This window comes from Equus przewalskii, chromosome 13 (genome assembly GCF_037783145.1).
Source record: "Equus przewalskii isolate Varuska chromosome 13, EquPr2, whole genome shotgun sequence".
Lineage (NCBI taxonomy): Eukaryota > Metazoa > Chordata > Mammalia > Perissodactyla > Equidae > Equus > Equus przewalskii.
The window spans coordinates 37,194,497-37,221,440 of record NC_091843.1 but is presented as its reverse complement, the minus strand read 5'-3'; the positions used below and the strand labels follow the sequence as shown (position 1 = coordinate 37,221,440).

At 45.1% G+C, this 26,944-nt stretch overlaps 3 protein-coding genes across 18 annotated transcripts in view; 2 read left to right on the top strand and 1 right to left on the bottom strand.

The window, feature by feature from the left end:
• Positions 1-876, bottom strand: part of CDC25C (cell division cycle 25C) — a 34,439-nt gene extending 33,563 nt beyond the window's left edge. For 3 of the 12 annotated variants that reach the window (XM_070570819.1, XM_070570818.1, XM_070570822.1), the window contains exon 1: positions 443-577. In XM_070570819.1, coding sequence (XP_070426920.1) covers positions 443-555 — 113 coding nt within the window. In that variant the 5' untranslated portion in view covers positions 556-577. Of the gene's footprint in view, positions 1-442 lie in introns of all 12 variants that reach the window. The other 9 variants (XM_070570832.1, XM_070570835.1, XR_011525553.1 and 6 more) reach the window with 8 other exon arrangements.
• FAM53C (family with sequence similarity 53 member C) lies at positions 3-10,251 on the top strand. Of its 4 annotated transcripts, none has more exons than XM_070570845.1 (5): positions 3-339; positions 3,609-3,838; positions 4,220-4,277; positions 5,464-6,248; positions 7,181-10,251. In XM_070570845.1, the coding sequence occupies exons 2-5, from the start codon at positions 3,761-3,763 to the stop codon at positions 7,436-7,438; spliced, it is 1,179 nt and encodes a 392-aa protein (XP_070426946.1). In that variant the 5' UTR covers positions 3-339; positions 3,609-3,760; the 3' UTR covers positions 7,439-10,251. The 4 variants fall into 4 exon arrangements, with proteins under 4 accessions (XP_070426946.1, XP_070426947.1, XP_070426945.1 ...); XM_070570846.1 differs by having other exon boundaries at positions 309-406; XM_070570844.1 differs by lacking the exon at positions 3-339 and adding an exon at positions 663-793.
• A 3,534-nt stretch (positions 10,252-13,785) lies between these two features.
• KDM3B (lysine demethylase 3B) overlaps positions 13,786-26,944 on the top strand; it is a 55,915-nt gene continuing 42,756 nt past the window's right edge. The window contains exon 1 of one of the 2 annotated variants that reach the window (XM_070570816.1): positions 13,786-14,101. In XM_070570816.1, the coding sequence (XP_070426917.1) occupies positions 13,904-14,101 (198 nt within the window). In that variant the 5' untranslated portion in view covers positions 13,786-13,903. The remainder of the gene's footprint in view (positions 14,102-26,944) is intronic. The other variant, XM_070570817.1, reaches the window with a different exon arrangement.

Here is a 26,944-nt window from a genome sequence, read left to right as displayed (position 1 = left end):
TCACAATCCCATTACCTCATCCTGCTGGGGGGGGGGGAGGTGCGTAGAGGGAGGAGAAGGAGTGAACAGCCTTGAGCCCTCCTCAGTTTTACAAAGTGTTTTGGGTAGGGGCTAATTACAGAACCAAGTAGGAACGGCCCCGCGACCGTTATAAATCCCGGGTTTATAAGGTTCGAGCCGATCCGGCAGCTGGAAGAGGGGCTCCTGGGACTCAGAGCAGGCCTTAGTCGGCTCTTGGACTACACTTCCCAGAAGCCTTCACGCCGCGGACGGGTCCTCTGCCAGGGGTAGGGGGATTCCTTCAGTAAGACGGCCGTAGAGTGCGGGAAAGGAGAGCAGGTGAGAGGAACCTTGGTCAATGCTGTTATGCTACCCGAGCCGAGTAGAGTGCTGTACTTGGGCCCAGGTAGGAATGGAGGGCGGGGGCGATGGCTTTGTTTACCTTCGTCCGACACGGCCTCCCCCGCGGGTTTCGAGATATGCCTCCAACTGGGCCCGTCCACCTTCTGCAATATTTTGGAGGGGGTGACACGATAGTGAGGAAGCCACCCTCATCCCTAAATCAAAGAGCTGGGCTCGTTCCCGACAGCGCTATCCAAGAAAGACTTTGAGAGAGAAACGGCGCCGGGCTGGAGCCTCCGCGGGCGGTTCAGGGGGATTCTGTGAACCGAAGCGATCCCCCACACTCCTGAGGGGCCCGTTGGTTCGCGCCGGCGCCTTTTAAGGGCACCGTGGGGCGAAAGGAGCGCTCAGAGCTGCTCCGGCCGCGGCCCTGGGAGCTGGAGAAGCCGCGGTAGGTGGCGGAGGGCAGGTGGCGCTGGGGCCTCGGGGCGGGCACCTCAACCGTCCCTCCCTCCTTCCCCCTTTCCCCTCCCCCAGCCCGGCCGCCCGCGCGGTACGGCTTCGCTGGCCGCCTCCGCGGGGAGAGCACGGGACCCGGTGGGGGAGGGGGTGGCGGAGTGCTAAGTCCCAGACCCTCTCCATCCCCTTGCGTCTTGAGTTCGCTTCCCGCGGCCAGATGATGGAAGCTGATTGGGAAGAGGCGAGCGACAGCCCCCCTGAGCGAGCCCTGGCGCCCCCCCACCAGGGGCCAGCGGACCCTCCATGCCCCACCCCGCGGGGACAGGCAGGGCAACCTAGGGAGAGGTTGAAGATTGGTGGGGGGCCTAGCTTTTGCTTCTTCATCGAGGTGGGGGGGAGGGGTGCTCCTCACTGTCACCCCTTTCCCCACCAGAGCCATATGGAGGAAGAGCAGTCAGATCCCCACTTACCTGTTCATGCACCTCCCTGCCTCCCTCATGTTTTCTTTCAGTCTCCCCCAGAGGTCTGGGACTGGGACCTGGGGGGAAGGTCCCTAGGGGATTTGTGACTCTCCTCTCCTTTGGCCTGACTTGATCCTAGGTTCTCCAGGTTTCAACACAACCTCAGCATCCCTGAAACCCGAATGTCAGGGGTTACTGCCATCCAATAGGAGATGGGGTGGGAGTCCAGTCTTTATTTTAGGGGGCTAATGGTGGAGAGAAAGCCTGGATTGAGAGTTGGGCCTGGTGGGGTTTTGGGCAGGGTCTAGGCCTGCTGCTCTGTGAAGGACTGAGCCCCGTGCCAGTTGTTAAGCTGAGAAGTTTTAACTTGTTTAGTGAATGTTCAGGGCCGTCTCTGCCCCTCAGATATACAAAATGGAAGGGGAAGGAAGGCGGCAAGAGAGAGCTTCTTACACTTTTTTCTATGCCTGCCTGAGAAAGAGGAGGCCCCTCGTGGAGCTGGTTTGCCTTCTTTTGTGTCCTGGTTTGATTCCTTATGGCTTCCGTTCTGTTCCCCCTCTCTGCCTGGCCTGTTTTAGGAAACTCAGGCTGAGAGTATCAGTTGCGTGGTGGTAGTTGCATTGTTCCAATTACCGCCGTGTGTGGCCACATCCCAACAATTAAAATGCAGAAAAACACAAAATCACTCTCTTCGCTTGATCCCAGAGAGAGCTGGGAGTTTGCTGTTTGGCCAAATGCCTCATGAAAAGCTTGAAAGAGTTTGCTTCACTCCCTGCTCCTCATGGCTGGTCAGCCTGAGGCCTGAGGTCTCTGGGATAAAAGTGTGCAGTTAGGTTCCCTCTCTACTTGATCTTTGAGGGTAAAGTTAAGAAACCAAGAGCAGAAGTGATATAAGGTTTAGCTTCTCCCTCAAGAACATAGGGGAAGCAGTTGAAGGGAGCTTTCAGGAAGCTGGAACTTCGTTCAGGGTGGTAATAATAATTATGCATGAAAATGATAGTTAACTAGAATGATGATTGGCTTCTCACACCTTTCTTCCAAAAAACTCCAAGTACATCCACGTGTATTTCTTTGCTCTTCCTTGTGGCGTGCCTCCCTCTGAAGTGGCAATGGGGTAGAGATGATTCCCTCCTTTTTGCAAAAATAGAAAGTGATCTGCCCCCAAGGTCACAGAAGAGCCCTTTTGGGCTTCTCTTGGTATGCAGATGAGGAAGGTTGGCATCCAGCCAAATAGATAAACTTGATCTTAATGATATCATCACTTGTGGCATTCTGAGGCTTCATAGAGCAACAAACAGGAGGATTGAGAAACAGCAGTCTATGTGGACTCCTGATTTGTACAGATCAGACGGTATGCTTTTTACATTTTAATATTTCATGTTGTATTGTCCCTGTGACAGATTAAGATTATTCTGCCCATTTTACTTATGGGTAAACTGAGGTCAAGAAAGGTTAAATGATTTGACAAAACTGTCACAGCAAATAAGATCAAGATTTAGATTTCTTGATAGTTCTCTCTACTAGCAAATGCTACATACATTCTCTGATCAGGTGTCTGCTTGGTGGTCATTTCTGGGAATAGGCAGTACAGTATCAAAACACTGCGTTAAGCTCCCCTTTTCCCTTGAGCAAGGCCCCTCAAGCAGTTGTGTGGGCTTGAAGCCTGTTTTCTGAATTAGTTTGCTTCTACTGAAACTGACTGTGAGAGTCTAGATTAATTGTGTCCGTGGTCTTTGAGTCAGATCCGGCTAAAAACTTAGTTGAATGAAGTCATAGAGTAGTTGTTTTTAACATCTATAGAGTTGAAATGTAATTGGAATTACCCTGGGACCATTTCCTTATCCTCTCACCAAAGGTTGTATACTCTATATTGTTCTGATTGGTCTGAAGAAGAAAGTCATTCCTACAACCACTGCTCTTCCCTGATACCTATTACTATTTCTGTTGTTTAGGAAAAGGGTACCTCTGTTTGCTTGTGCCTAGAGGATAAAGAAAATATTGGGCTAATCAGGATAGAAATAACCATTGGGAATCCCTCTCATTTGAGCTGTTTTTGAAGTGGTGCTGGTATTCTGGGTAGACAGAGCAGAGCATGAACCAGTTAGGAACGGCAAATAGGTTTCAACTTGCTTGCTAACTCCAGTTCATTTTACTGGTTATCTGGAGTGCCAAGTTCAGGATGTTTCTGAGGCTATGTTTAGGCTTAGCAGGAGAGAGCTGTGATCAATTAATGATGTCTGCCAGAGGCCTGGCTTAGGGATGCTGTGGTATGTGCCATGCATTTTCCATCTCTGGACCAGGTACATCTCTAATATCACTTGGGGCTGGTCCCTCTGTAATTGGCAGACTCAGCAGGCATGACTGGAGAGGGAAGTCCCAATGGTGCTAGAATGGTGCTGCAGTGGCAGAAGACGGCTCACGAGTGAGGTCTGGAAGAACGACAGGGAAGACATCCATCATTTGCTCCAAAGTGTGCAAGTCAAATCCTGGGGAGAATCATGATAACCCTGATCACTGAGCAGCTACAGAAGCAGACTCTGGATGAGCTGAAATGCACACGCTTCAGCATCAGTCTGGTAAAAGACCAGTCTTTCTGCTTCTCCACGACCCCCTCCCCCTTTTTTCTGAGGCTGTTTGTTGCTAATACTTCACCCTCGTCCTGTGCTGTTATGAGTCATGGTACTTGTACTGGAAGAACCCAATAAAGGCTCAAAACCCAGCCCAAAAGGAAGGGGGCAGGAATTTTAGAGAAAGGACAGCAAATCTTGGGTGGAGAAGGGTTTGAGATGTTGGAAGATGTGGATTATTTTACTTGCTAACTTTGGAAAGACAAGAAGAGAACACTTAGGAGTCCCTAACATCCTTATAGCCCATGGTTTGCAGGGGTGAGCTGAAGAGGGCTTCCTAGAAATCTGTGTGCTGAACCTGAATCATGATGGCTATTCTCTCTCCCTTAGCCTTTGCCTGATCATGCAGACATCTCCAATTGTGGGAACCCTTTCCAGCTTGTGTCTGGTAAGGCATTGTGTGTGCATGTGTGTATGCCCATCCTCCATCCACACATTTCTTTCATTGGTTTACAGTGACCAGGGCTAGCTAGCCTACATCCACAACTTTGTTGCCAGGGTCACCTTCTGAGATTGGCACTTGTCTCCATTTTACTGCACCAGCATGGAATTTATCTGTTTAGTTTGCTCTTATTCTAGCCTTGTGGGGACTTTTGTCATCTAATTTTTTTGAATAGGTAATACATTCGGATGGTTCAAAAATTTTAAAATAGCAGTAAGTTATACTGAGAAAAGTCTCCCTTCTCCTGTCCACCCAGCTCCCACCACCTCCCTAAAAGTACCTCCTATTATTAGTTTCTTGTCTATCCAACCAGAGTGTCTTTATATAAATAGAAGCACATTTAAATGTATATTTTTTATTCTTACTCTTTTAACACAAAAGGTTGTATACTCTATATGTTATTTGGTACTTTTTCTTCTACTTAATATAGCTAGATCTTTCATATAAGTGTGTTGTGTTGAGCGTTTCCTTGTGGGTGGCCAGACGCAAAGGAACACGAGCAATCCTAGGGTTTCCGAAGCACAGGTGCCATCAAAGGCCTTCCCCACCCTGTTTGCCCTCCTTAGGAATGAGAATTGTCTGTTACCTACTTGATTACCTCTTACTCCTTGGCAACTCTAACTCCTGTCTTGGTGCTGTTGACACATAGCAAGGGGAAATGCTAAGGCAGGAGAGCATTGATCTGCTATTCACAACCCCCGGCTGCAGGGCGAGGGAGCAAAGTAAGGCTAGATGGAGTGGGGTGAGGACTGAGCAGGGCACACACACACACATTTGTTTCCCTTGACTCATTCTACCTTTGAGAGGGAGTGGCAGGCAGTATATGAGACTATATTTTCCATTTCAGGTGGTTCCTCGTAATGGAGGCAGTATAGCATAGTGGTTAAAAAACTTAGCCTTAGCATCAGACAGACCTGAGTTTGAATCCTGCTTTGGTCGTTTGATTCCTACGTGACTTTGGGCAAGTTACTGATCTTCTCTCATCTGTAAAATGGAGATAATAATAGTACTTACCTCATGAGGTTTTTGGGAAACCTCACATAAAGTGCTCATTACATTGTGTGGCACCTAGTAAGCTCTTAAAAATGTATCAGCTATCATTAATATTATTTTTATTATGAATGCCTTCCAGAAGGTGCTTCCTGGAGGGGCCTACCCCACTGTTCCTGTGCTGAGTTCCAGGACAGCCTCAACCTCAGCTACCACCCCTCAGGCTTAAGCCTGCACCTCAGACCACCCAGCCGGGGAAGTTCCCCAAAGGAGCAGCCCCTCTCCCAAGTCCTAAGCCCTGAGCCCCCAGACCCAGAGAAGCTTCCTGTGCCCCCTGCCCCTCCATCCAAGAGGCACTGCCGCTCACTCTCAGTGCCCGTGGACCTGTCTCGCTGGCAGCCAGTGTGGCGGCCCGCCCCCTCCAAGCTGTGGACTCCCATCAAGCACCGGGGCAGTGGTGGAGGGGGTGGGCCGCAGGTGCCTCACCAGAGCCCCCCAAAGCGGGTCTCCAGCCTCAGGTTCCTCCAAGCTCCCAGTGCCTCTTCTCAGTGTGGCCAAGCTCACAGACCCTACAGTCCTCCTTTCTTCAGCCTGGCCCTGGCGCAAGATTCTTCTCGACCCTGTGCCGCCTCCCCCCAAAGTGGCTCCTGGGAGAGTGATGCTGAGTCCCTGTCACCTTGCCCACCCCAGCGCCGCTTCTCCCTGTCACCCAGCCTGGGCCCGCAGGCAAGCCGCTTCTTGCCCTCGGCCCGGAGTTCCCCCGCCTCCTCCCCAGAGCTCCCCTGGCGACCTCGAGGCCTCCGCAATCTTCCCCGAAGCCGCTCACAGCCTTGTGATCTGGATGCCCGCAAAGCTGGGGTCAAGCGGCGCCATGAGGAGGACTCCCGGCGGCTTCGGCCTTCCTTGGACTTTGACAAGATGAATCAGGTGGGACCAGCAGGACTGGGGCAGCTTGGATGGGAGTAGGGAGATGCTGTTCCATTTTCACTTTTGAGCTGCCCTCTGCTCCATGCTTTTCTGGCGGGGGCTCCCTTGGAGCTCCTTTCTGTCTGAGCTTTTGCTCGGGTAATCTACCATCCCAGTTTGCTCAGGACTGTCCTAGTTTTAGCACTAAAAGTTCTATGTCCTGTGAAACTTCTCAGTCCTGAGGGTTCCAGAGAGACTGGGGTGAGACTCATGTTAAACCTTCCAGGGACCCCAGAATGTCCTGCTAGAGGAACTTTCCCTCCTCTCTGAGAATGCATAAGCCACAAAAGTCCCATCATCAGTACCCCGGCACTCCTTGCGCTTAAGGCTGGTTTTGCCACTTGTCCTTCACTGCTTCAAGTGGACCAGCGGGGGCTTAAGCAAAATGGGCTACTGCATCATTCATCTGTTCAACAAATGTTTTGTGACTTCCCAGTGGGACTTGCTAGTTGTTGTATGCACTTGCCCCTTTTTTTCATATGCTTCCTTCTAGACTACTGAGTCACAACCCTCTTTGAGAACTTATTCACTTATTGATAGAGTCATTCATCCAACCAATCAGCCAACATTTATTGAATACCTACTATATACTAGGCTCTGACTAGGCACTGATAATACAATAGTGAAACAGGCAGACAATATTCCTGCCCACATGAAGTTTATAAACTTATCTTGAATTTAATAGAAACTATGGGCCCTTTCCTCAAAGAAATGTAGGTGTACACTAAATTTTCCAAATTTTATTAGGGAGTTCACACACTTTACCCTAAAGCCTAGGACTTCTGCCTTCAAGGGTAACCAAGAGAGAGACTTTGAAAGACAGCTTGAGCCAGGGTACTCTTGGGAAGGTAGTGTCTTTGTTTGCCTTCTTAACTTTGTTGTTTGTTTGACAGAAACCATACTCAGGAGGTCTCTGTCTCCAAGAAACAGCCCGGGAAGGCAGCAGCGTCTCTCCACCATGGTTCATGGCCTGTAGCCCCCCACCCCTCTCTGCTTCCTGCAGCCCCATTGGGGGTTCCTCCCAGGTGCTGAGTGAAAGCGAAGAGGAGGAGGAGGGGGCCGTGCGGTGGGGGCGGCAGGCGCTGAGCAAGCGGACACTATGCCAGCAGGACTTTGGGGACCTGGACTTGAATCTGATTGAGGAGAACTAAAACTGAGAGGCTACTTCCTGGGGCCACACAGACTGACTCTCTTATGGCTACTAACAAGTGTGGAGGCCCCAAGGCCAGGGGCCCAGCCTGGGAATAGGGGTGAGTGGAGGGCTCCCACTCAGGGCAGCCGGAAATCTTCTCGCTCCAGGAAACTCGACCATGCCGAGAGACTGGCCGGGACAAGATAAACGGAGCTGGTGGCGGGAGGGACAGCCCCAGAGCAGACCCTTCCCATGGCGGCCCTGAGTGTGAGTATCCCTGCCACCGAGAAAGCAATGGGCAGGGAAGGAAGGGGTCTGCTGACCCCAGCTCGGGGAATTTCACTAGCCCCTTTGCTTCAAAGGGCACTTGTGTCTTAGAATTTGGCCAGGGTGGGGGGTTCATTCAGCCTCCTTGGAGAAATTGTGTGAGAGTGTGTGCATGCATGGGAGTGTACTCAAGGAAAGGTGTGTTTGCATAGCCTTAGGGAAGGAAGGCACTTGCTCCTTGACAGCAGAGCATCATGATACCCCCAGGATCCTGAGTTTCCATGGGACAAGGGGCTTGTTCAAGGAGTCAAGAGAAGGGCATCGAGTTTTTCTTTTTTCTAAGTAGCTCTGAAACCAGGCTTGTAATCCATAAGCACCACTGGCTCTACAAAGGATTCTGTTTTGGGGTACAGCAGGGTCTTTTAAGTGCTGTGACCTCATCTAATGGTCTTTTCCTCAGGCCCACCCTTTCCCCTAGATAGATCTAGTATTGGGGGCGGGAGAGGGCTCTCCACATTGTTTCTGAGCTGGCCTTTTTTTCTCATCAGATTGCCTATGCTGTGTACAACCTGCCTCTCTCGTTCTCTGAATAGATGCAAGCACATGTGGGCAACTGAGGCAGAGTTGAAGGGCTCCATCTCTCTCTTTCCCTCCCTACTGACGGGAACTTTTTCCTGTCACTCTCTGACCTTTGAGGGTCAAGAACAAGGAATGAAGGCCCTGTATTGGTCCCCAGCATCTATTGAGGCCAACCTGCAGCAGGAGAAGTGGCATTTGGTCTGCAGCGGACATGAGTGAGCTCGCCTCAGCACTGCCCTTTGGAAGCAGACTGTAGGGAAACCTGTTGTTATATGATTGAGGCCGAGCCTCTTTTCTCACCTGCTTGAGAAAGAGGAAGGGGATATCAGCATTTACTAGTTTGCTTGTCTTCCACTCCTGCCAGGAAATGTTTATTTGCCTCTAATTGGCCCTGAGAGACCTCAGGGAGGTTGGGGCTCACTGAGGGATTGGCTGAGGATGTGGAAAGCAAAGGCCGTGAGAAGCAGCTGGGAGTTTGTTGTTGTTGGATTGAATTTCGTTTTTTGTTTCTCACCCACAACTTGAGCCAGGGCAGCAGGTCCCAGTGACCACAGTGAGGCGTTTAAGGACTGCAGGAGCCTTGGTAGGACTGGCACCAGTGGAGATGCATACTGAAGCTGCTGCCACAATAGCTTGTGAGGGTCTGTCCAGCTTTGGTTAGACTCTGCACAACCAAATTGGACCTGTCCTTCCTGTTTATTGGAAGAAAGGCATTTTTCTCTTCAATTTCCAGGGTGTCTTAGGACCCAATTCCTTATATTAGGGAAGAAGACCAAAGTCTATGTGTTTTCTTCCTCATGGAATTGAACCTGTCGGTTGCTGGGTCTCCCACATGTCAGATAGGAGCATCAGTGGGGCTCCAGCCTCTTGGCCTCCACTCCAGAGGAGATGCTCATTTCTTCTCGAACCTCTGGCCCTCAGAAGTTCTACCTTTCCAGGGCTCCTCCCTTTCTTCTGCTAGTTACCATGTATTACCAGTGAGCTACCAGGTCTGTAGGGGCCTGAGAGAGGCTCTCTGGAGAATCCAGGGAAACTGTGAGCCCAGGAGTTGCCCATCCTTGTTTTCACCCTGCCTCTGGCTCTTCTCCCTCTTTAGGCCATAATTTCTCTGGTGCCAGGTTCTTTTCCTCTTGGGACATCCTCATCCCTGGGCTCTCTGCTGCAGATTGGCTGTGCCAGGTTCCAAAAGACCACTGGCAGTGCCAACTGGGTCACTGCAGACCCTAAGCTGAAGAAGTGAAGGCAGTAATTCTGGCCTCCACCCTGGCTTCTCCAAAGTCCTTGGGCACCATCCTTAGGGGAGAAAGTCTACAGATACTATATTTGAATTCCATTACTTTAAGACTGGAAGGTTAAACTAGCTGGAACTATCATCTTGCTTCCCAATCTAAGCATCTGTGGCCCTGGGACAAGCCTTTTCAAGAAGTGGTTCATTTTGCTTTACACAATAGATCTGTTCCAACAGTTCTGTGTAAACCAAATGCTATTTTTCGATACATTTGGACTGCTGACCATTTAAAAGCAGCCTGTGATTGCTTCTTTTGTAAAGCAAGCAACCTCCCTCTACTTTAGCAGTTTTGACTATTTGGATTTTCACATATTGGGCTTACCCAGAGTGGAGCACACCTACAGGGCTGTGGTTGATGCTGGGTAGACATCTGCATCTGTGTTGTGTGTGTGGTGTGGCTGACCAGTAGGTGAGTATTCCTGCGTGTGTGAGTGAAGCCACTCCCAGGCTGGTGCTCTCGTCCTGTGCCCGGTGACTGCCCAGTGGCAGCTCCAGCTGCCCTTCACTCCCACCTGCTGCCAAAGTCCCTGTGCTAATGGGATTACAAACACAAAAAGTGGAAAAAAATTTTTCGTAAACTTTGTTTTATATTAAAAAAAAAAATCCATAAGTCTGTGTGTGTTAAACATGAGGTCCTGCCTCTGTGGCTGTGTTTGAAAAAATAAAGTTTTATTAGAATAATGCATTTTCCCAAGCAACCTTGTGTACTACAGTGTCTTCTTCCTTTCTCCACAAAGAAAGGCAAGGAGGAAGCAGGGAGAAGGCTGCCTAACTCTTCCACCCCTTCCTCTAGGACAAGGCTGGGCCTTTGCCCTTTGAGGGCAGTATCTGGTCCCTAGGCCGTTTGCAGCCACAGCAGTCATATCCCATGGCCTGGGTTTCTGTTAAGGCCTTGGTTATTTCTGGCAGTCTGATTTGGTTTATTTCCCTGGTACTTATACCCATCTCCTTTTCCCTGCCGTCACTCTCACTTCCACCAGGCTGAAGTTAAGTACAGGCATACATTGGAGATATTGTAGGTGCGGTTTCAGGCCACTGCAATAAAGCAAATCACACAAATTTTTTTGTTTTCCAGTGCATAAGAAAGTTATGTTTACACTATACTGTAGTCTCTTAAGTGTTCAATCGCATTATGTCTAAAAAACAATGTTTGGGGCCGGCCCGGTGGCGCAGTGGTTAAGTTCACACGTTCTGCTTCGGCAGCCTGTGGTTCGCCGGTTCAGATCCTGGGTGCAGACATGGCACCGCTTGGCAAGCCATGCTGTGGTAGGCGTCCCACGTATAAAGTAGAGGAAGATGGGCATGGATGTTAGCTCAGGGCCAGTCTTCCTCAGCAAAAAGAGGATTGGCAGCAGTTAGCTCAGGACTAATCTTCCTCAAAAAAAAAAATTAAAAAACAATGTACATAATTTAAAAATACTTTATTGCCAAGATATGTTAACCATCACCTGAGCCTTCAGCAAGTCATACTCTTTTTGGTGGAGGGTCTTGTAAAAAACGCAGTATCTGCCAAGTGCAATAAAACGAGGTATGCCTGTATTAATACATTCTGAGAAATGCTTGATGGTGTAGTCAGGAACTTGTCTAGATTGGTTTGTAGGCTTTGAGAAGTGGGGAGAAGGCAGGATGGGAGACTTGACCAGGAATCTCTTATTTTAAGAGTTTGCACATGTTATGTCCTGGAGAGATGGAGATTTAGTCATCAAAATTCAGATTCCAAAGATCTAGGCAATTTCTCCATCCTAAAAATACTGCTTTTGGAAAATTATCCTAGCAGCAGAGCTTCTCTTTTCCCCTAGAAGGTGGTATTTTCCCTGATGCTTCAATTTGGAATGTTCGTTTGCTGAAAGAAGCTGTGTGGCTTATTCTCTCCCTTTAGATCTTTCTATTTCACCCATTCTTCTCCCTATGTTAGCATTCTTCCAATGTGTGTGGGTGAAGGGTAGTTGCTTAGAGATCTAGGCAGAAGCCTCTGTCCTTAAGGCATAGCCTTTCTTTACCAGTTGTGGTGCTGACTTGCCAGGTGGCAAGAAGAGTCAAGTTGCTTAGCCTCCGTCCCAGTTTCTTGATTCAAATTGGTAGTTCTCATCGTTGAATACCAATGAAGTGTGCAAGAAGACAGGATTGGCTTGACTACCTGGAGCAGGAACGTTTGAGGGGATGAAAATACACTCTGAAAAGAGTGGGAGTTGTCACCTGCCCTGGAAACAAAGGAGGAGCTTTGAAGGGGGTGGGGCAATGGTGTGTGGTTAAAGAAGCTCAGAATTGTAGGTTTTTTCTTTCCTTAAAACTGCTGTTTTGCCTACTGTTTGAGCAGAGGTAGTTTGGACATCTAAAATGACTTCTCTCCCCTGACCCCCAATTTTTTTCCCTTTCTGTTCAATTTTTTTGTTGGGCTTTTCTACTGTTTATTTTCTGTGAGGCGAAATGTGATTTCATTTTCCATTCCTAAAGTCCCACTAGTACAGGAAAGAATATAAACTCCATGAGGGCAAAGGTTTTGTTTCATTCAGTGTTGTGTCGCCAACACTTAGAAAAGTTACTGGCATATGAAAAGTGCCTGCCTTCTCTGTTGAATGAATTTCCATCTTTGCCTTCCCATACCTAAGCTTAGGCACATTTCTGTCTCTGGTACTGTGAGAAGCCAGCTTTGGACACTGGGGCAGTAGTTAGAGCTCCATATAGGAGAAAATGCCAGCAGTGAATTTTGGTAGAAAAGCTGCAAGGCAGCTGGGTCCTGTATGGGTTCACCCTTGTTTCCCCACTACCAACCACAACTTGTGGGCCAGGTGCTGTAAGAGGTGTCTCTTGGTGCTTCAGAAAAACATTGAGTCAGGCCTCAGGTTGGCTATAGGAGATAGAAATTCCAAGGAATAGGGAGAGAAATAGTCCGAGGAAATGTTTCCTTGGTGCTCCACAGGGTTAGTTCTAGAATGATTTCTCTAGATGTTTTGTATTTTTATTGAAGTCAATAGTTGGTCCCCTTTTGCCCCCATCATTTGCTACAAGAAAAGTAGGTCAAAGGTAAAGACGAGGTTGTGAACAGATTACTGGGTAAGCGCCTAAGTCTTGGAGAAAGAACGAGCTGCTGCTTTTTCCAGTCTGTAGGTCAGATCAATGAAAGAAATTGCTACTTTTAGGGTAACAATCTTGGATTATTACTAGACCCTTTATCTTTCTGGTTTGTGTCTGCTCCCATATATATTCAGTCTCTGTGTCCATAAGACCATGGAAACTGTGCTAGTCTCTGACATTACCGATGTTAATGATCGAGGTTTCCAATTGCCTGGTGTGAATAACAATCCAGGCAAAAAAATTCAGTATCTCCCCTTCTCTACAGCCCCTTTTCTAACAGGAGCTATCGATCTCCCATGCCTGTATTAAATGAATTCAGATAGGAGTAGTGGGGTTCTTGGCCCACAGCCCCACCACTTCAGTGGTAAGGTGAGATGCTATTGAACCACAGAAAGGAATCTCTACTTCTGGTCTCTTTCCAATTCCCCTAAAAGTTGAATTGAGAAACACCTGACTTAATAACATTGGCCCACTTGGAAGGGGAAGAGGAGCTCTACGTGTTTAAGTCAAAATACCAAGATGTTGGAGGTATGTTGGCCTTCAGCCAATGCAAAGAATGGCATTATCATATTCAATGGATGTAACACATTGGTCAATTGGAAGGGAACCTATGAAGTACTGGTAGTATAGAATGGGGTGGTACCATGTTATAGGCCAGTGAGAAGAAAGATACTGTATCCCAAGGACCAATGGGGAGAACGTTTCCTAAAAGATAACGACAGGAAAGGTATCAGATTATTTTTGGGATAAGAAATCAACAGAGTATTGGGGCGCTAACTTCTAAGCTCGAAACATCCGCTCGCTAGGTACCTTGCCCCACAGCCCCGATGACCGTAAAAGTATTTCATCTTAAGAGGGTAAGCTAAAGCTTCCTCAGATATGGGACCCCCTGAAGAAAGGTTGGGACCAGGATGGTGCCATGGGGGACTGAAGGACCCGCCCACTTCCCTACCCCGGCCGAAACTGCAATTCCCCTCCCTGCCGCAGGGGGCACTGCAGGCCCCGGGGAGGTTGGGGCGGAGCGCTGCGAGGGGCCCGGAGCTGCCGCCCCGCTCCGGAGCACGGGGGGCGCTGTGCGGGGCCCGGGCTGCGGCTCCGCTCCCGGCCACGGGGGGCGCTGCGCGGCGCCGGTGGTTGGTGGTGGCTGTTGGGGGGGGTGGGGGGGAGTCACGGCCGCGGGTGGTGCGGAGGGAGGCCTTGCGGGAGGATCGGGCGCTCGGCGGCGGAGGTGGTGGGAGGCGGAGGGCGGGAGCGCGGGTCCGGCCGGCCCTGGCGATGGCGGACGCGGCGGCCTCCCCGGTGGGCAAGCGGCTGCTGCTTCTGTTCGCGGACACCGCGGCCTCGGCCTCAGCCTCGGTCCCCGCGGCAGCGGCGGCGGCGGCAGGCGGAGATCCGGGGCCTGCGCTGCGCACTCGGGCCTGGCGGGCCGGCACGGTGCGGGCCATGAGCGGGGCGGTGCCCCAGGACCTAGCGGTGAGTGGCGGCCGAGGCGGGCACTCGAGGCCGGGGCTGTGGGGCCTGCGGGCGGCCTCCCCGGGGGCCTTTGTGAGGGGGCAGTGGGGTGGGGGTGACCCAGTTCCGCGCCCCCAGATCTCCTCAGCGCCCCCCGCCGGCTCTTCAGCACCTCGAGCTCTGGCCGGCATGGCTTCCGCGTCGGGGTGCGCGCCCCGTTTCCTCCGGGGGGCGGCCAGGGGCTGCTGCCTCCACCCGGCAGGCCCCGCCTCCTGAGCGACCCCTTTTTCAGCGTCTCCCCCCAAACACGCTTTCGGAGCAGGCTCCCGAACCCTGGGCTCCGGGGCCCCTCAGAGTTCGGCCGGTGCTGCCGCTGCTCCCTGGAAGACGCGGACCTGTAGTCCCCAGCCTCTCCCAGGAGACCTGCGCCCTGTTCCCTTCCTCCGGGAGCCCCGAGTGGGGCGGGAATGTGGGCAATTGTGGGAGGCACAGAGGCTGCACTTGGAGCTGCTGGGGCTTTTTTATCTGGTTACTTCCTCCTTGTCTGAGCCGGGCTCGGCCTGGCGGTCTCCAGAAAGGCCAGCTCTCGGGACTCTCTCGGGCTCCTCTCTCTCTTTGCGCTTCTGGGTGACAGGAGCTGCAGTTGTGGCTGTTTTTGATAAGTTTGGGATCTGTCCTAGCAGCCGAGTGGGGCTGCTGGGTGGTGCTTTTTTGCTCCCAGCTCGGCTACTCCCCCAACCTTGGGAGAGGTTTTGTTTTGAAACTTTGTGTTGGGGCTCAGCCGCGTTTGACTACTTGCCTTGGTGTATTTTGTGATTAAAGTTGTTCAGTAATAGAACTTAACTAGCCTTCGGGACCACGGTGTGTTATTTTTGTTAATGTGGCGGCAGAATATTGTCTTTGAGCTTTGGCAGGGCTCTTTTAGTTCCTCATTCTGATAGCGGCCCTAGCTTCTCTGTTGAGATAGGGCTATGAAATTAGGGGGATTCTTTTGGAATGTAATAGATCAGCAGGCAGAAGGTAAATTTTCTTGATGAACTTGCTTCTGCAGATATTTTCTTCGCTATAAACGGGAACGCATTTTGTGAGATTTAGTAGTAATATTGTAGGTTTCTGTTATTCATTTTTCTACCTATTGATCAATGGTGTTAAACCCCTTTACCCCCCGCCCCCAAGCAAGCGTTATGGGTTGTTTGGTTTATGGCTGTCTTAGGCGTTGCTTCTGCTACTTAAGTTCGCTTGATTTGATCCTTCTCCATGCTCTATAAGAAAAGGCTGCTTGGACATTTATGAGTCTCGGGCGGGGGGCGAATTTGTAAAAAGATATCAGGAATATAAGGGAGTGAGGAAGATGATTAAGAACGGGATTTGGATTTAAATTCCTCTGCGCTTTCTTTAGAAGATTGCTTTCTAGGTAGGGATGAGGAGAGGTGTCCTTCTCAGATCCAATAATTTACTCTACCCCCTTGAATGCAAAACATAGTTAAGATCCACCGTTATGTGCATAATTTAACCAAAGGCCTAGTCTGTCCTAGCTTTTCAGTTGGAATTTTCTATTCTAGTTGTTTCCATCAAATGAATTGCTAATGTGCTGTGCACCTGAAATGGCTACCCATTCACTTTGTTGTTTGCTGGACTCCCTAAGGGCAGAGGTTTTTGAAGCTCTCTGAGATGCTGGACACCTACTAAGCTAAATACTGAATAATTTTACTGGGTCCGTGGAATTGGTTTCTCAAACCAAATGAAAAGTTGCAGGGATTCTTGGAAATTAAAGCAAAATGGTCATTACAACTGTGTTGAGGTCTTGCATAGACCTGTGTACATACAGAAGCAAAGACAGATTTGGGTTTTGAGAATACACTTAGCTTGTCTTGTATGTCTGTCAAGGGACACAGTTGAGAAAACGGCCGCAACAAAACTTTTAGAGCCTTTAGAATTTTTCACCAGCTTGCAAAATTGCTCAAGAATTGCTCTTGCTATGGTGAGGTTCTGTTAATGACAGTGACTAGTATAGGATCAGAACTAGCCGTTTGTTTTCCTTTTTCATTAGAGATTTCCTTTGGACCCTAGGCATGTGGGCATTTCCAATTTGCACCACACACCGTAGTAAACACAACCGTCTCCCAATCAAAAGTGTTCTTCCTGTACTCAAGGGTGGAGTTTGCAAGCAGCTGGCCTGTGATTGGGCAGATTTTCATTCAGTTATGTTTAAGATGTTTTCAGGCGTGCTTGGCTTTGAGTAATGCATAGCAGGGCGCCCCCTGTTAAGGATGAGTAATTGAGGGTTGGATGAATGAGTTTTTGAAGTGATTGAAAACACTTCTCAATTGTAGGCTCCATTAATATCCTCTTTCTAAATACTTTTTGATCTAGAAATCTTTCAAAATATAGTCCTGATCCCTTTTTATGAACCCTTTTTTTTGAAAACAGTACCAAAGCCATGTGCTACCTTAAGATGAAATATGGACAAAGAGAAGTCAGGATCCTGTTGACTGGGAGTTTTGGTTGATAAGGGTTTGATAGGTGGCCATCTTCATCAAAGCTATGCTGACAAGTAACTACTGAGATTTTTAGATGAAGTAGGAATAGAAAAACAGCCTTTTTCTCTCTCATGGAATTGAGCTTTATTTGTATTTTAGAATAGGCCTGTTTTTTTTAAAAAAGTCTTATTGCAAATTAATTTAATGGAGTTTCATGCATTTATCTCTAACTCTTCTTTTCTAACTCAATGTCCTCTTTGTGTTCCTGAATCGTTATTGGTCTATATAAGTTGCAGAGCCCTTGGGACCTTCACATATGTAGGTATGGTAGATAAAACAAACACACAGACCAAAAAAACATGGATTTTCCCTTTTTTTTTGTTGTAAAAGAAAAACTTACGTTTTGCGAAATGTCAAACAACCAAAACTCCATCCTTCACCAGCTCCCACTTAGCAAAGAAGGCTTTGCTCATCTTTCTTAATACTGGTACAAAACAAAAAATATTAAAACATTCATCCATATACAAAAGGTTGCTTTTTTTAAGCAAATGATATCATACTGCACAATATCTGCAGCCTGCTTTTTTCTTTTTTCCATTTAACATTATACCGTGTGCATCAGTACCTATAGATCTTACTCATCCTTTTAGATAACTAAGTTATATTTCATGGAATGGATGTACCATAATTTATTCAGTCATTTCCCCTTATGGTGGACATTCTTGTTTAAAAGTTTTTGGCACTACAAACAATGCTGCAGTTAATGTACTTGTACATATATATATATATATATATATATTTTGTTTGTTTTATTTTTGGTGAGGAAGATTGTCACTGAGCTAACGTCTATGCCAGTCGTCTTCTATTTTGTACGTGGGATGCTGCCACAGCATGGCTTGATGAGTGGTGTGTAGGTCTGTGCCTGGGATCAGCAAACCCTGCACTGCCAAAGAGGAGTGTGCAAATTTAACCACTACACCACGAGGCCCGGCCCCATATATTTTTATGTAATTGTGATTTTATTTCTCTGGTTTAGCCATCCATGAGTGAGGTTGTTGGATTAAGGAGTATGTGTATTTTTGTTTGATTAGGTAATGCCAGGTTATTTTCTAATAAGATTGTAGCATTTCATACTCCCACCAGCAGTGACACACAAAGTGCATGTTTCCCCTCACCCTTGCCATCACTAGTGTCATCATTCTTTGTCATTTTTGGCAATGTATGGGTGAGAAATAGTGTCTAGCATTTTCATGACAACTAGTCTTTTTTCTGTGTTTATTGGCCTTTTACATTTCTTTTATGCCTATTTGAAAAAAATGGAAGTTGTCTTATCACTCTGTACAAGTTCTGCGCATGTTAGGGATATTAACCCTTTTACCTGTCAAGCGTGTTGCAATTATTTTCTCTCATTTGTCTTTTGATTTTGTTTGTGGGTTGCTTTGCCATACAGAAAAATAAAATTTTTATATCATCAGATCTCTTAGACTTTTCTTAATGGCTTCTGGGTTTATTTGCTTGGGAATGGCTTCCCCATCTTGAGCCTATATAATATAAATATGCTTCAAATTTTCTTTCAATATTTTCATGTATTTTTACCATTAGATCTTTGGTCCATCTGGAATATTTTTGTAAATGGCATGTGAGGTAGGGGGATCTAACTTTTTTCCTACTGAGTAACCAATTGTGGCAGCACCAACTTTAAACCATCCGTTTCTTGCTGTATGGTAGAATTGAATGATGCTTTTAGTAGTATTGGTTTTTTTTTTTTTCAATGTGTGTCTTAGCTATCTCAGCTGTCCAGAACTTGCAAGAGGAATGAAAGCGTATCTGCCTTATTTTTTTACCCCTTAATCTTTCGTCTTTATCTGAGGGAAAGGTGGACTCTAACATACTCTTTTCCTTTGATTTGAGATAATGTAATAATTGTAACAGTGTCTGGGCTAATACCATGTTTCTTCTATCTGGGAGTCTTCCAAGAGGGGTGAAAGCGTATCTGCCTTATTTCTTTACCTCCTCCTCCTCCTACCTTTCCCCTCTGTTTCAGGTTAGGTGGACTTTAAAATACCTCTCTACTTTGTTTCTAGATAATATAATAATTATAGTCAGGTCCAGGATATTACCATATTTCCAGTGTACCATCCATTGTTTATTCATTCTCAACCTACGTTCAAACAAACATAGAACTTCAGCCCTAATTGAAATAGGAGTTTATGGCTTTGTGTGTGTGTGTGTGTGTGTGTGTGTGTGTGTGTGTGTGTGTTTGTGAGAGGAAGATCCTCCCTGAGCTAACATCTGTGCTAGTCTTCTTCTACTTTGGATGTGGGATGCCTCCACAACCTGACTGAGAAGTGGCGTAGGTCCGCACCCTGGATCCGAACCCGTGAATCCTGGGCCGCTGGAGCAGAGCGCACGGAACTTTAACCACTTGGTCACAAGGCCAGCCCCAAGGGGTTTATGGCTTTTAATGATTATCCTTAAGTATCCTTTTCTTGCTTATAATTCCAAAAGTTAAATAAAAGTCTGAGTGATATCATGATACCTCATGATATACTTTAAAATAGAATATGTTTTCCAGTGTACGGTTTAGAGAACTTTGTATAAAAATGAGATTGTACAGGGGGCCAGCCCCGTGGCCGAGTGGTTAAGTTCGCCCGCTCTGCTGCAGCAGCGCAGGGTTTCCCCGGTTCGAATCCTGGGCACAGACATGGCACCGCTCATCAGACCATGCCGAGGCATAAAATCTGTAAAAAAAAAATGAGATTGTACAAAAGAATATATAACATTTAAGTGTGAGCATACTTCTAAGCATACTTTTCATCTTAACTCCCCTCTTAAAGCAGAAGGTCTATTTTTGAAACACTGAGCCACCTTTGAGTTTTTTAGGCATTCAAGTGCTTCCTATAGTTTTTTTTTAAGTTTGTCTTACTTTATGTGTTTATGTGTGTGTGTAATTTTTATTAGGTCTATCTTAATTTGTCTTTGCATTCTATTTATTTCAGGGCTGTGCAGTATGTCCACCAGTGATCACATTATATACTGGTCATTTTGTCCAGCCTCCTCTCTCTATTACACAGTCAGATCTTTTCTCTTAATTACCCGTTTATTTCTAAGAGTTGCTTCATTAAGTCCTCACCTTCCAAGGCTTCATTCTCGTCTTTGGTACTCACTTGCCTAGTTCTCATCCCCAGCTTGTTCTGGTTGATTTAGTTTCCCCTCCACCCTCCTAAATGGTGGCTAAGTAAATAGCATTTTCTGTTACTGATTTTCTCAACAACAGCTGGGGTGGGTTCCTGTAGGCTTTGCTTCCAAGAGGCCTGGGGGACACAACACCTGTTGCTGCTTCTCAGTTTTCCACTGCCTTTGACAGATTGGTTGTTTTTAAGCTCTCCCCACCCCACTATCCCTATTGCCAAAGTGTCTTTTATCCTTGTTCTGGAGATGGGTAAAACCTGCCTGATTGTTTAGTAGTGACTCATATAGTGTGACCTCTCTCGGTTTTGCAAGGACAGAAACTCCGTTTTTTGTGTGTCTCTTCAAGGGTAATCAGGCTCTAGGGGACTGATTCTCACTAACCAAACTCTCAGGAGGCTGATTTGTAAATCCACATGTAAGGTTATTAATTTACAGTGGGAGATATACCTATCCAGAGATCTGCACAGAGCCCCCTCCTGGTCTACTCAAGAGACCAAATTGCAAATAAGAAGAATCCTTGGTGTGCAAAGAATCAAGACAGGGAAAATTGGATGTTGCCTAAAGGGTATTTACAGCAAGCAGCCCTGCTTTGGTGATCTTCCATTGCTTTGTTCCCCCTTTACCCTTTGCTTTTTTTTTTTCCCCCCCTGAGGAAGATTCACCCTGAGCTAACATCCATGCCAGTCTTCCTCTATTTTTTTAGCATGTGGGCCTCCAGCACAGCATGGCTGCTAACAGAGTGATGTAGGTCTACACCTGGGAACCAAACCTGGGACCCCAAAGCAGAGTGCACCAAATTTAACCACTAGGCCACCAGGGCTGGCCCTACCCTTTACTTTTAATGTTGTCATCCATCAAAATCCTATAAAGAGAAAAGAAAGCCTGTGCATTCTAGGTTCTTCCACATCTATAAAGCCTTTCTGAATCCCTGGCATGTTATTTTTTTCTTTGTTCTTTTAGCATTTTGTAGATACCTCTTTTGGAATATTTATCACAGTTTTTCTTATAGATATATAACAAGATGTATAGCTCATCTCCCCTACTAGATTGTAAGTTCATCAATAACAAGGAACACATGCATTTTTCTATTATTTTGAAAGGCCTTCTCTGACTGCCCTATCTTAAAAAGTAGAATATTTAGAAGCCAGTTTTAGGTTAACTTTCACTTCTGATTTATTGTGGAATTTCTACTCTATGACCCCCCTGTTATAAGGTATTTATAATTGATGTTTAAGTTTTTTTCTTTTATATATTTTTATTGATATGGGCTCACTACTAAGTTTTTTGTCTTGACATTATTGGAGTCATATTTGGGACCCCAGTCCAAGGTACATTGTCCATAGGTATTGTGATTTACATCTGGATTGTTAGATTGGAAGCATTAGATGTTTTATTTTTCTGATTCTTAAGTAATGTGTGCCTATTATACAAAATTTAGAAATTATTTTAATAATAATAATAAAATAGCCTCTGTAGTGTCACAACACGTTAGAAACTGTTGTTTATATTTTGATACATTTTCTTCTAATCTTTTTTTAGAATTGTTAAGAGGTGAATTCGTACTGTATTTTCAATTTTGAGTTTTACTTTGTCTCTTAAAAATTATTTTCTTGTATTACTAAAACTCTTTTGTATTGTGAGTGATTTTAATTTTCATGGTGCTCTTCTGTATTTCCCACATGTAAAATGTATTGCTTTTGTAACTGAAAGGAAAACAATAAATGCTCTGTAAGAAAATCTTATAATTTTTATTGGCTGGATAATTTATTTAACTGTTCCGTTTCATTGGATACTGAAATTGTTTCAGATTTTAGGCTTTATCAGTAATGCTGTGATGAGCATTTTTATAAAGTCTTTTCTGTGTTTAGGGTTGTTTCCCAGTATTATTGCTAGTAGTGGTATTATGGAGACACAGAGTATGCACATATTTAAGTTTCTTGATATATAGCTTTTTTTTTTTTCTTGTTTTAAGTCATATCAATTTATACTCTGACCAGTAGTATGAGTTTGCTTAAGGAATGCATCTTTATCAGGAGCCTGTGGTCTGCTAGGCATTTTATGCTTTTATTTCATTTAATCCTACCAACAATCCTTTGAGGTACTTACTGTTCCTATTTATAGGCAAAGGAAGTGAGGCTCAAACAGGCTAAAGTAACTTGCTCCCGGCTACACAGCTAAGGAATGGGGAAGTTAGGATGCAAATCCAGATCTTTTTGATTCCACAGCCCCTAAAAGCACTGTGTATATATATGTATATATATGCTTGAATTTTTATTCAGGTTATCTGTATGGTACTCAAGTATTTAACATTTAATTTATTGAGGATGTTAGAAAGTAGGAAAAAATTGGGAATAATTGTTAGAAAACTATCTCTTGATCAAAGGAACCATAGAGAGAAAATTATTTTTTGTTTGAAAACAGCAATATTCTAGACATGCATCATTCCCCACCTTGGCTGTCAAGATATCCCACAGTTTTGTAAGATCATTTGTAACACAGTTCATATTTTGTTTAGAAGATAGGTAGGAGATTGAAAAAGAAAATTTAGGAACCTTGGGAGTTAGTCTTCCATTTCCCTTACCCTCTCTAATTCACCACCACCATATCCCATTATTTTTATCTCTAATTTCTCAAAGACACTTTCCATTCATGCAGTCTTATTAGTTTAGGACTTTTTAATCTCTTTCCTGGGTTATCATTGCTTTGTAATTGGTCTCCCTGCCTCCGGTTTCTTCCCTCTGTAATTTTTCTTCCATTCTGATCCCAAAGGTAATTCTTTCCTTTTTAAAAAAATGTAAATTATATAAGTAATATATGAATACATATTCTAAAGAAAAAAAAGAAATGCTTACTGATAAAGCTAAAATATTATTTCCCTTCCTATCTCAAGCCTCCTTCTTATCCCACCACCCCCCTAGAAAATAATCTGCAACTTGCTTTTTTCCATATAGTGTATCTTGGAGATCTTCCTACATTAGTCTATCAGATATATCTCATTTTTTAAAACTTGTCTACGTTATTCCATAGTATGAATAAAGTGTGTTTAGCCTTTCACCTAATTATAAAATATTTTGTAATTTCTATTTTGATTTCCTATTTAGAATAATATTGAGAAGTTTTTCTCCCCAGATGGCATTATCTTTCTAAAACATATTTTACTATGTCTTGACCCTCCCCCCTTTAAAACTTTCAGTGGCTCTCCCAAGGCCTGTAGTAGGCAACATAAACTCACATGTGTCCAGGGACCAGGCTTCTGAGAAACAGCTGGGTGACAGACCAAAAGGTGTAGGGGGGATTGGCAACTGGAGAGTGCAGACACTGCCTAAAGATGTTCAAATGCACATTAAAAACAAACCAACAAAAAAACACTCTGTTGGCGAAACAAGACACTTTTGCCACCAGGTTTCACTTTGTCATCCATTAACATGCTAGTCAGAGCCCTTTACCGCTTTCTTAGTAGCCGCCTTCTCCTCCTGCTAGAATACTCAATCTGCCTTTATGTTTCTCTGCCTTTACACCTGCTGGAACGTCTTTCCCTACCTTCTCTGCCAGAAGAATGCAGTTTGTCCTTTAAGACCCAGCTTGTATACTTCTACCTCTTCTGTGAAACCTTTCTAGTTTCCCACGGCAAATGCCTTCTGTAGCCTAATACAGCATGTGCAAATCTTTATTATTGCCTTTATTACATAGCTCTGTAATAATTGCTGTACTTCTCTGTTGGCTCATCCAGGATGTGAGTCCTTCCTACCAAGTGCTACCTTGTTCACTTTGATATTCTTGGTCCTGGCAAGTGCTACTTGTATATGTAAGAGGTGTTCTATTTTTGTTGAGTGAGTAGATAAGCAAATAATTTTATTAGTTGTAGTAAGAATGGTCTTGGGGAAAACCAGAATTCAAATATGATTATGTGATAAACCTGAAGACTTATATTACTCAGATTACTACCATCTGATTTTATCAAACTTAAGGGAACTTAGTTGTTTTTTTAACGAATTTATTTGATTTTAATATAAGGAAAATGAATATAAGTCACATATAGACCATAAAAGGAATGTTGAAGTGAAAGTAAGAGTTTTACCGTTAACTCTCCTTAACTGATGAAATATCTTACATTTCGTCCTTGGGTTCTAGCTGTAGTGTGTATAGTACTCTTTGCTATGTTTACTCTAATAGTAGAAATTTTTTACAGACTTTTTAAAAAAAATCAACTCAAACTGTTTTAGTCCTGTTCTGTTCAGATTATCAACCTGCCTTGGTCATCTTTGACTCAGTCGAACCACTACCATTGATTTTTGTTAATTTATGTCCCTTCTTCCTGTCCTGTGGCCTGGCCACTACCATTTTAAGAGTTCACTTTTTGTGTACTTTGACCTGAAATGTTCTAACTCCTTCCATTTCTCTAGCTAGGAGGTAAAGCGCAGTGCTAGGGGCAAAAATAAGCCTTATTGTTGGAAGAACATGTTTATGTGTATCTACATTCCATATTGCTTTCAAAACAAATTCATATTGTTATCTTGGAGCTGTTGCTTGATCACAGAATGTATAACAGTGGTTGTTGTCAGGTTAAACACTTTATTCCGCATCCTTTGCTCAGGCAGGTTAAGAGATAATTGTCCTTAAATTAGGTGAAATTTGTCTCCCAAGTATTTCAGCTTTTCCCTGATGTTTTCAGATATGTGATGATAGGATTCCTGAATATTAACTTTTTAAAGGCTCAAGTTCTTATACAAAGAATAAAAACAGTCACAGCTTTAATACAATGACTTCATTTAGTGTTCTTCTTGTATTTGTGTATTGGTTTGACTTAGAATTTTGTGACTCATATATTGATTTTTAAAGTGTCTGGCAGATTAGAGCTGCAGCATGGCGTCTAGCCGTCAAGTCACCATGGATCCTCAACCTCTGGTGTTCTAAGTGATGCTGGATAGAGTACTGTGTCACTCAGGGACAGACTCAGCCTGGCCACTGAACACTACACGCTGCTTTCCATGGCTTGCTAGGTCTTGTCTGTCCTCTAGCCATCGCTGCCTGCTGACATCAGTTATGTAAGGGCACTACTATTCTCCCAGTCTCTGGTTCAAAATCCAACTCATTTTGAATTTCCCCTTACTTTTATATCCAGCCAGTCATCAAGCTTGATGATAGGACTCCTGGATTCTCACAAGCACAGTTCACTTCCTTCCTAGTCACTCCTACTCTAGTCATGTAAAAACACCCCCTACTTCCCCACACCCCCAAACTCTAACCCATCTACATCCACTGCTAGCTAGCTGAGTTTTCCAAAAACCAACTGCTCTGTTCCTGTCTTGACCTTGAGTAGAAACCTTTCAATGGCAATTGCACATACACACACACACACACACATCACACTCACACTCACACTCACTCATACACACACACACACACCCCTCTGCTTGGCAGCTGGATGGAATCCTAATTTTTTTTTTTTTTTTTTTTTTGAGGAAGACTAGCCCTGAGCTAACTCCTACCAATCCTCCTCCCCTATTTTCTGAGGAAGACTTGCCCTGAGCTCACATCTGTGCCCACCTTCCTCTACTTTATATGTGGGACGCATACCACAGCATGGCGTGCCAAGTGGTGCCATGTCTGCACCCGGGATCCGAACTGGCGAACCCTGGGCCGCTGAAGCGGAATGTGCAAACTTAACCACTGCGCCATCCTGCCGGCCCATGGAGCCCAGATTTTTTATCCCAGTGTTCAGGGTCTTCCACATTGACTCTTAGTCTTCTTAGCCTCATCTCCTCTCTTTCCCTACAGTGTTCTATAGCTCCTGACCATCCTGGAACTTGACTGGAGCTTTCCTTGGCCTCTGCCCGCATCAGTCTCTACACACCTGAAGTGATCTCTCCTGCCTCTGAACATCCCCCATACTCTATTTTACTTTATTTCTGTTTATCTTATGGCGTATTATTGCCCAAGTAGTGCTTTGCAAATGACCAAAGTGCTTTGGAATCTATTACTTTAATTTTCACAACCAGTCTGTGAAGTAAGACTGTTGTGTCTTATCACAAGGGAGGAAACCAAGACCTGATGAGGGAAGAGTGGCTTACCCAAGTTTTGCAGTTACTAGAGAGTGGAACTAAGACTCAAATCCAAGCCTTCTAGGACATAAGCCCCAAGCTTTGTTCATTTTGCTGCTACCACTACCTTTCTTGGTGCCTGAGTCTGCGCTTAAATGTTAAGTTTGAGTACCTGTCTTTCCAGTTACCTGCAAGTTACGCAAATTGGGTTTTATTCCCCTAGAGCATATATATATATATATAAATATATATTTATATATATATATATATGAATGAGTCCATATTGCAGTTCAGTGTTCTCTGTAAAAATCATCCTTCCCCTTTCTGAGCCTTGTTTCCCCATCTTTCTTTTTTTTTTTTAAGGAAGCTCAGCCCTGAGCTAACATCTGCCAATCCTCCTCTTTTTGCTGAGGAAGACCAGCCCTGAGCTAACATCCGTGCCCATGTTCCTCTGCTTTATAAGTGGGACACCTACCACAGCATGGCTTGCCAAGTGGTGCCATGTCCGCACCCAGGATCCGAACCAGCGAACCCTGGCTGCCAAAAGGGAACGTGTGCACTTCACCGCTGTGCCACCACACTGTGCCACTTTTTTTTTTAAGTAGAAATGAAGCTTACTTGGTATATTATAAATAATAAAACTAGAGCTTTATATAATGAATTTACTTTCTGGAATAACTTCAGCAATGTACTTCAATTAATAAGTATTTATTGCCTGTGAAGAGAAGAAGCCTAACGCTAGGTTACTGAGCAGTGGTTCCACACTTTTCAAGTATAAGTATCCTGAATTTTCATATTGTTCTAACTATAATTTTATGCTGACTGAGAACATAGATACCAACAAAAGCTGTTATGAATTCAGTAACAATTTTAGTGGATTTGAATTTTATTTATTGTATCATCTACATTTATTTGAAAAATAATAATACATACATGTACAAGACCTCTAGTATTCAGTCTACAGGAAATGCTTGATGCCCCTAGTACTTCCAGATCTTCCTAGTAACTCCATGGTTCCCAGTTGGGGAGTCACTGCTGTTTGATTCTGACATTGTCCTGTATCACTCATTATTGCCTTAGGAAGCTTCATGTGAGAAATTTCTTATAGGGCCAAGTGGTTGTAATAACATTGTTTCCTGGAGTAATTGCTT

Bases quoted from the DNA above. Each gene is read 5' to 3' on its own strand.
- FAM53C (XM_070570845.1), top strand. From the start codon at position 3,761: ATGATAACCCTGATCACTGAGCAGCTACAGAAGCAGACTCTGGATGAG. The intron at 4,278-5,463 runs GTAAGGCATTGT...AATGCCTTCCAG, and splicing joins CCCTTTCCAGCTTGTGTCTG to AAGGTGCTTCCTGGAGGGGC. The intron at 6,249-7,180 runs GTGGGACCAGCA...TTTGTTTGACAG, and splicing joins ACTTTGACAAGATGAATCAG to AAACCATACTCAGGAGGTCT.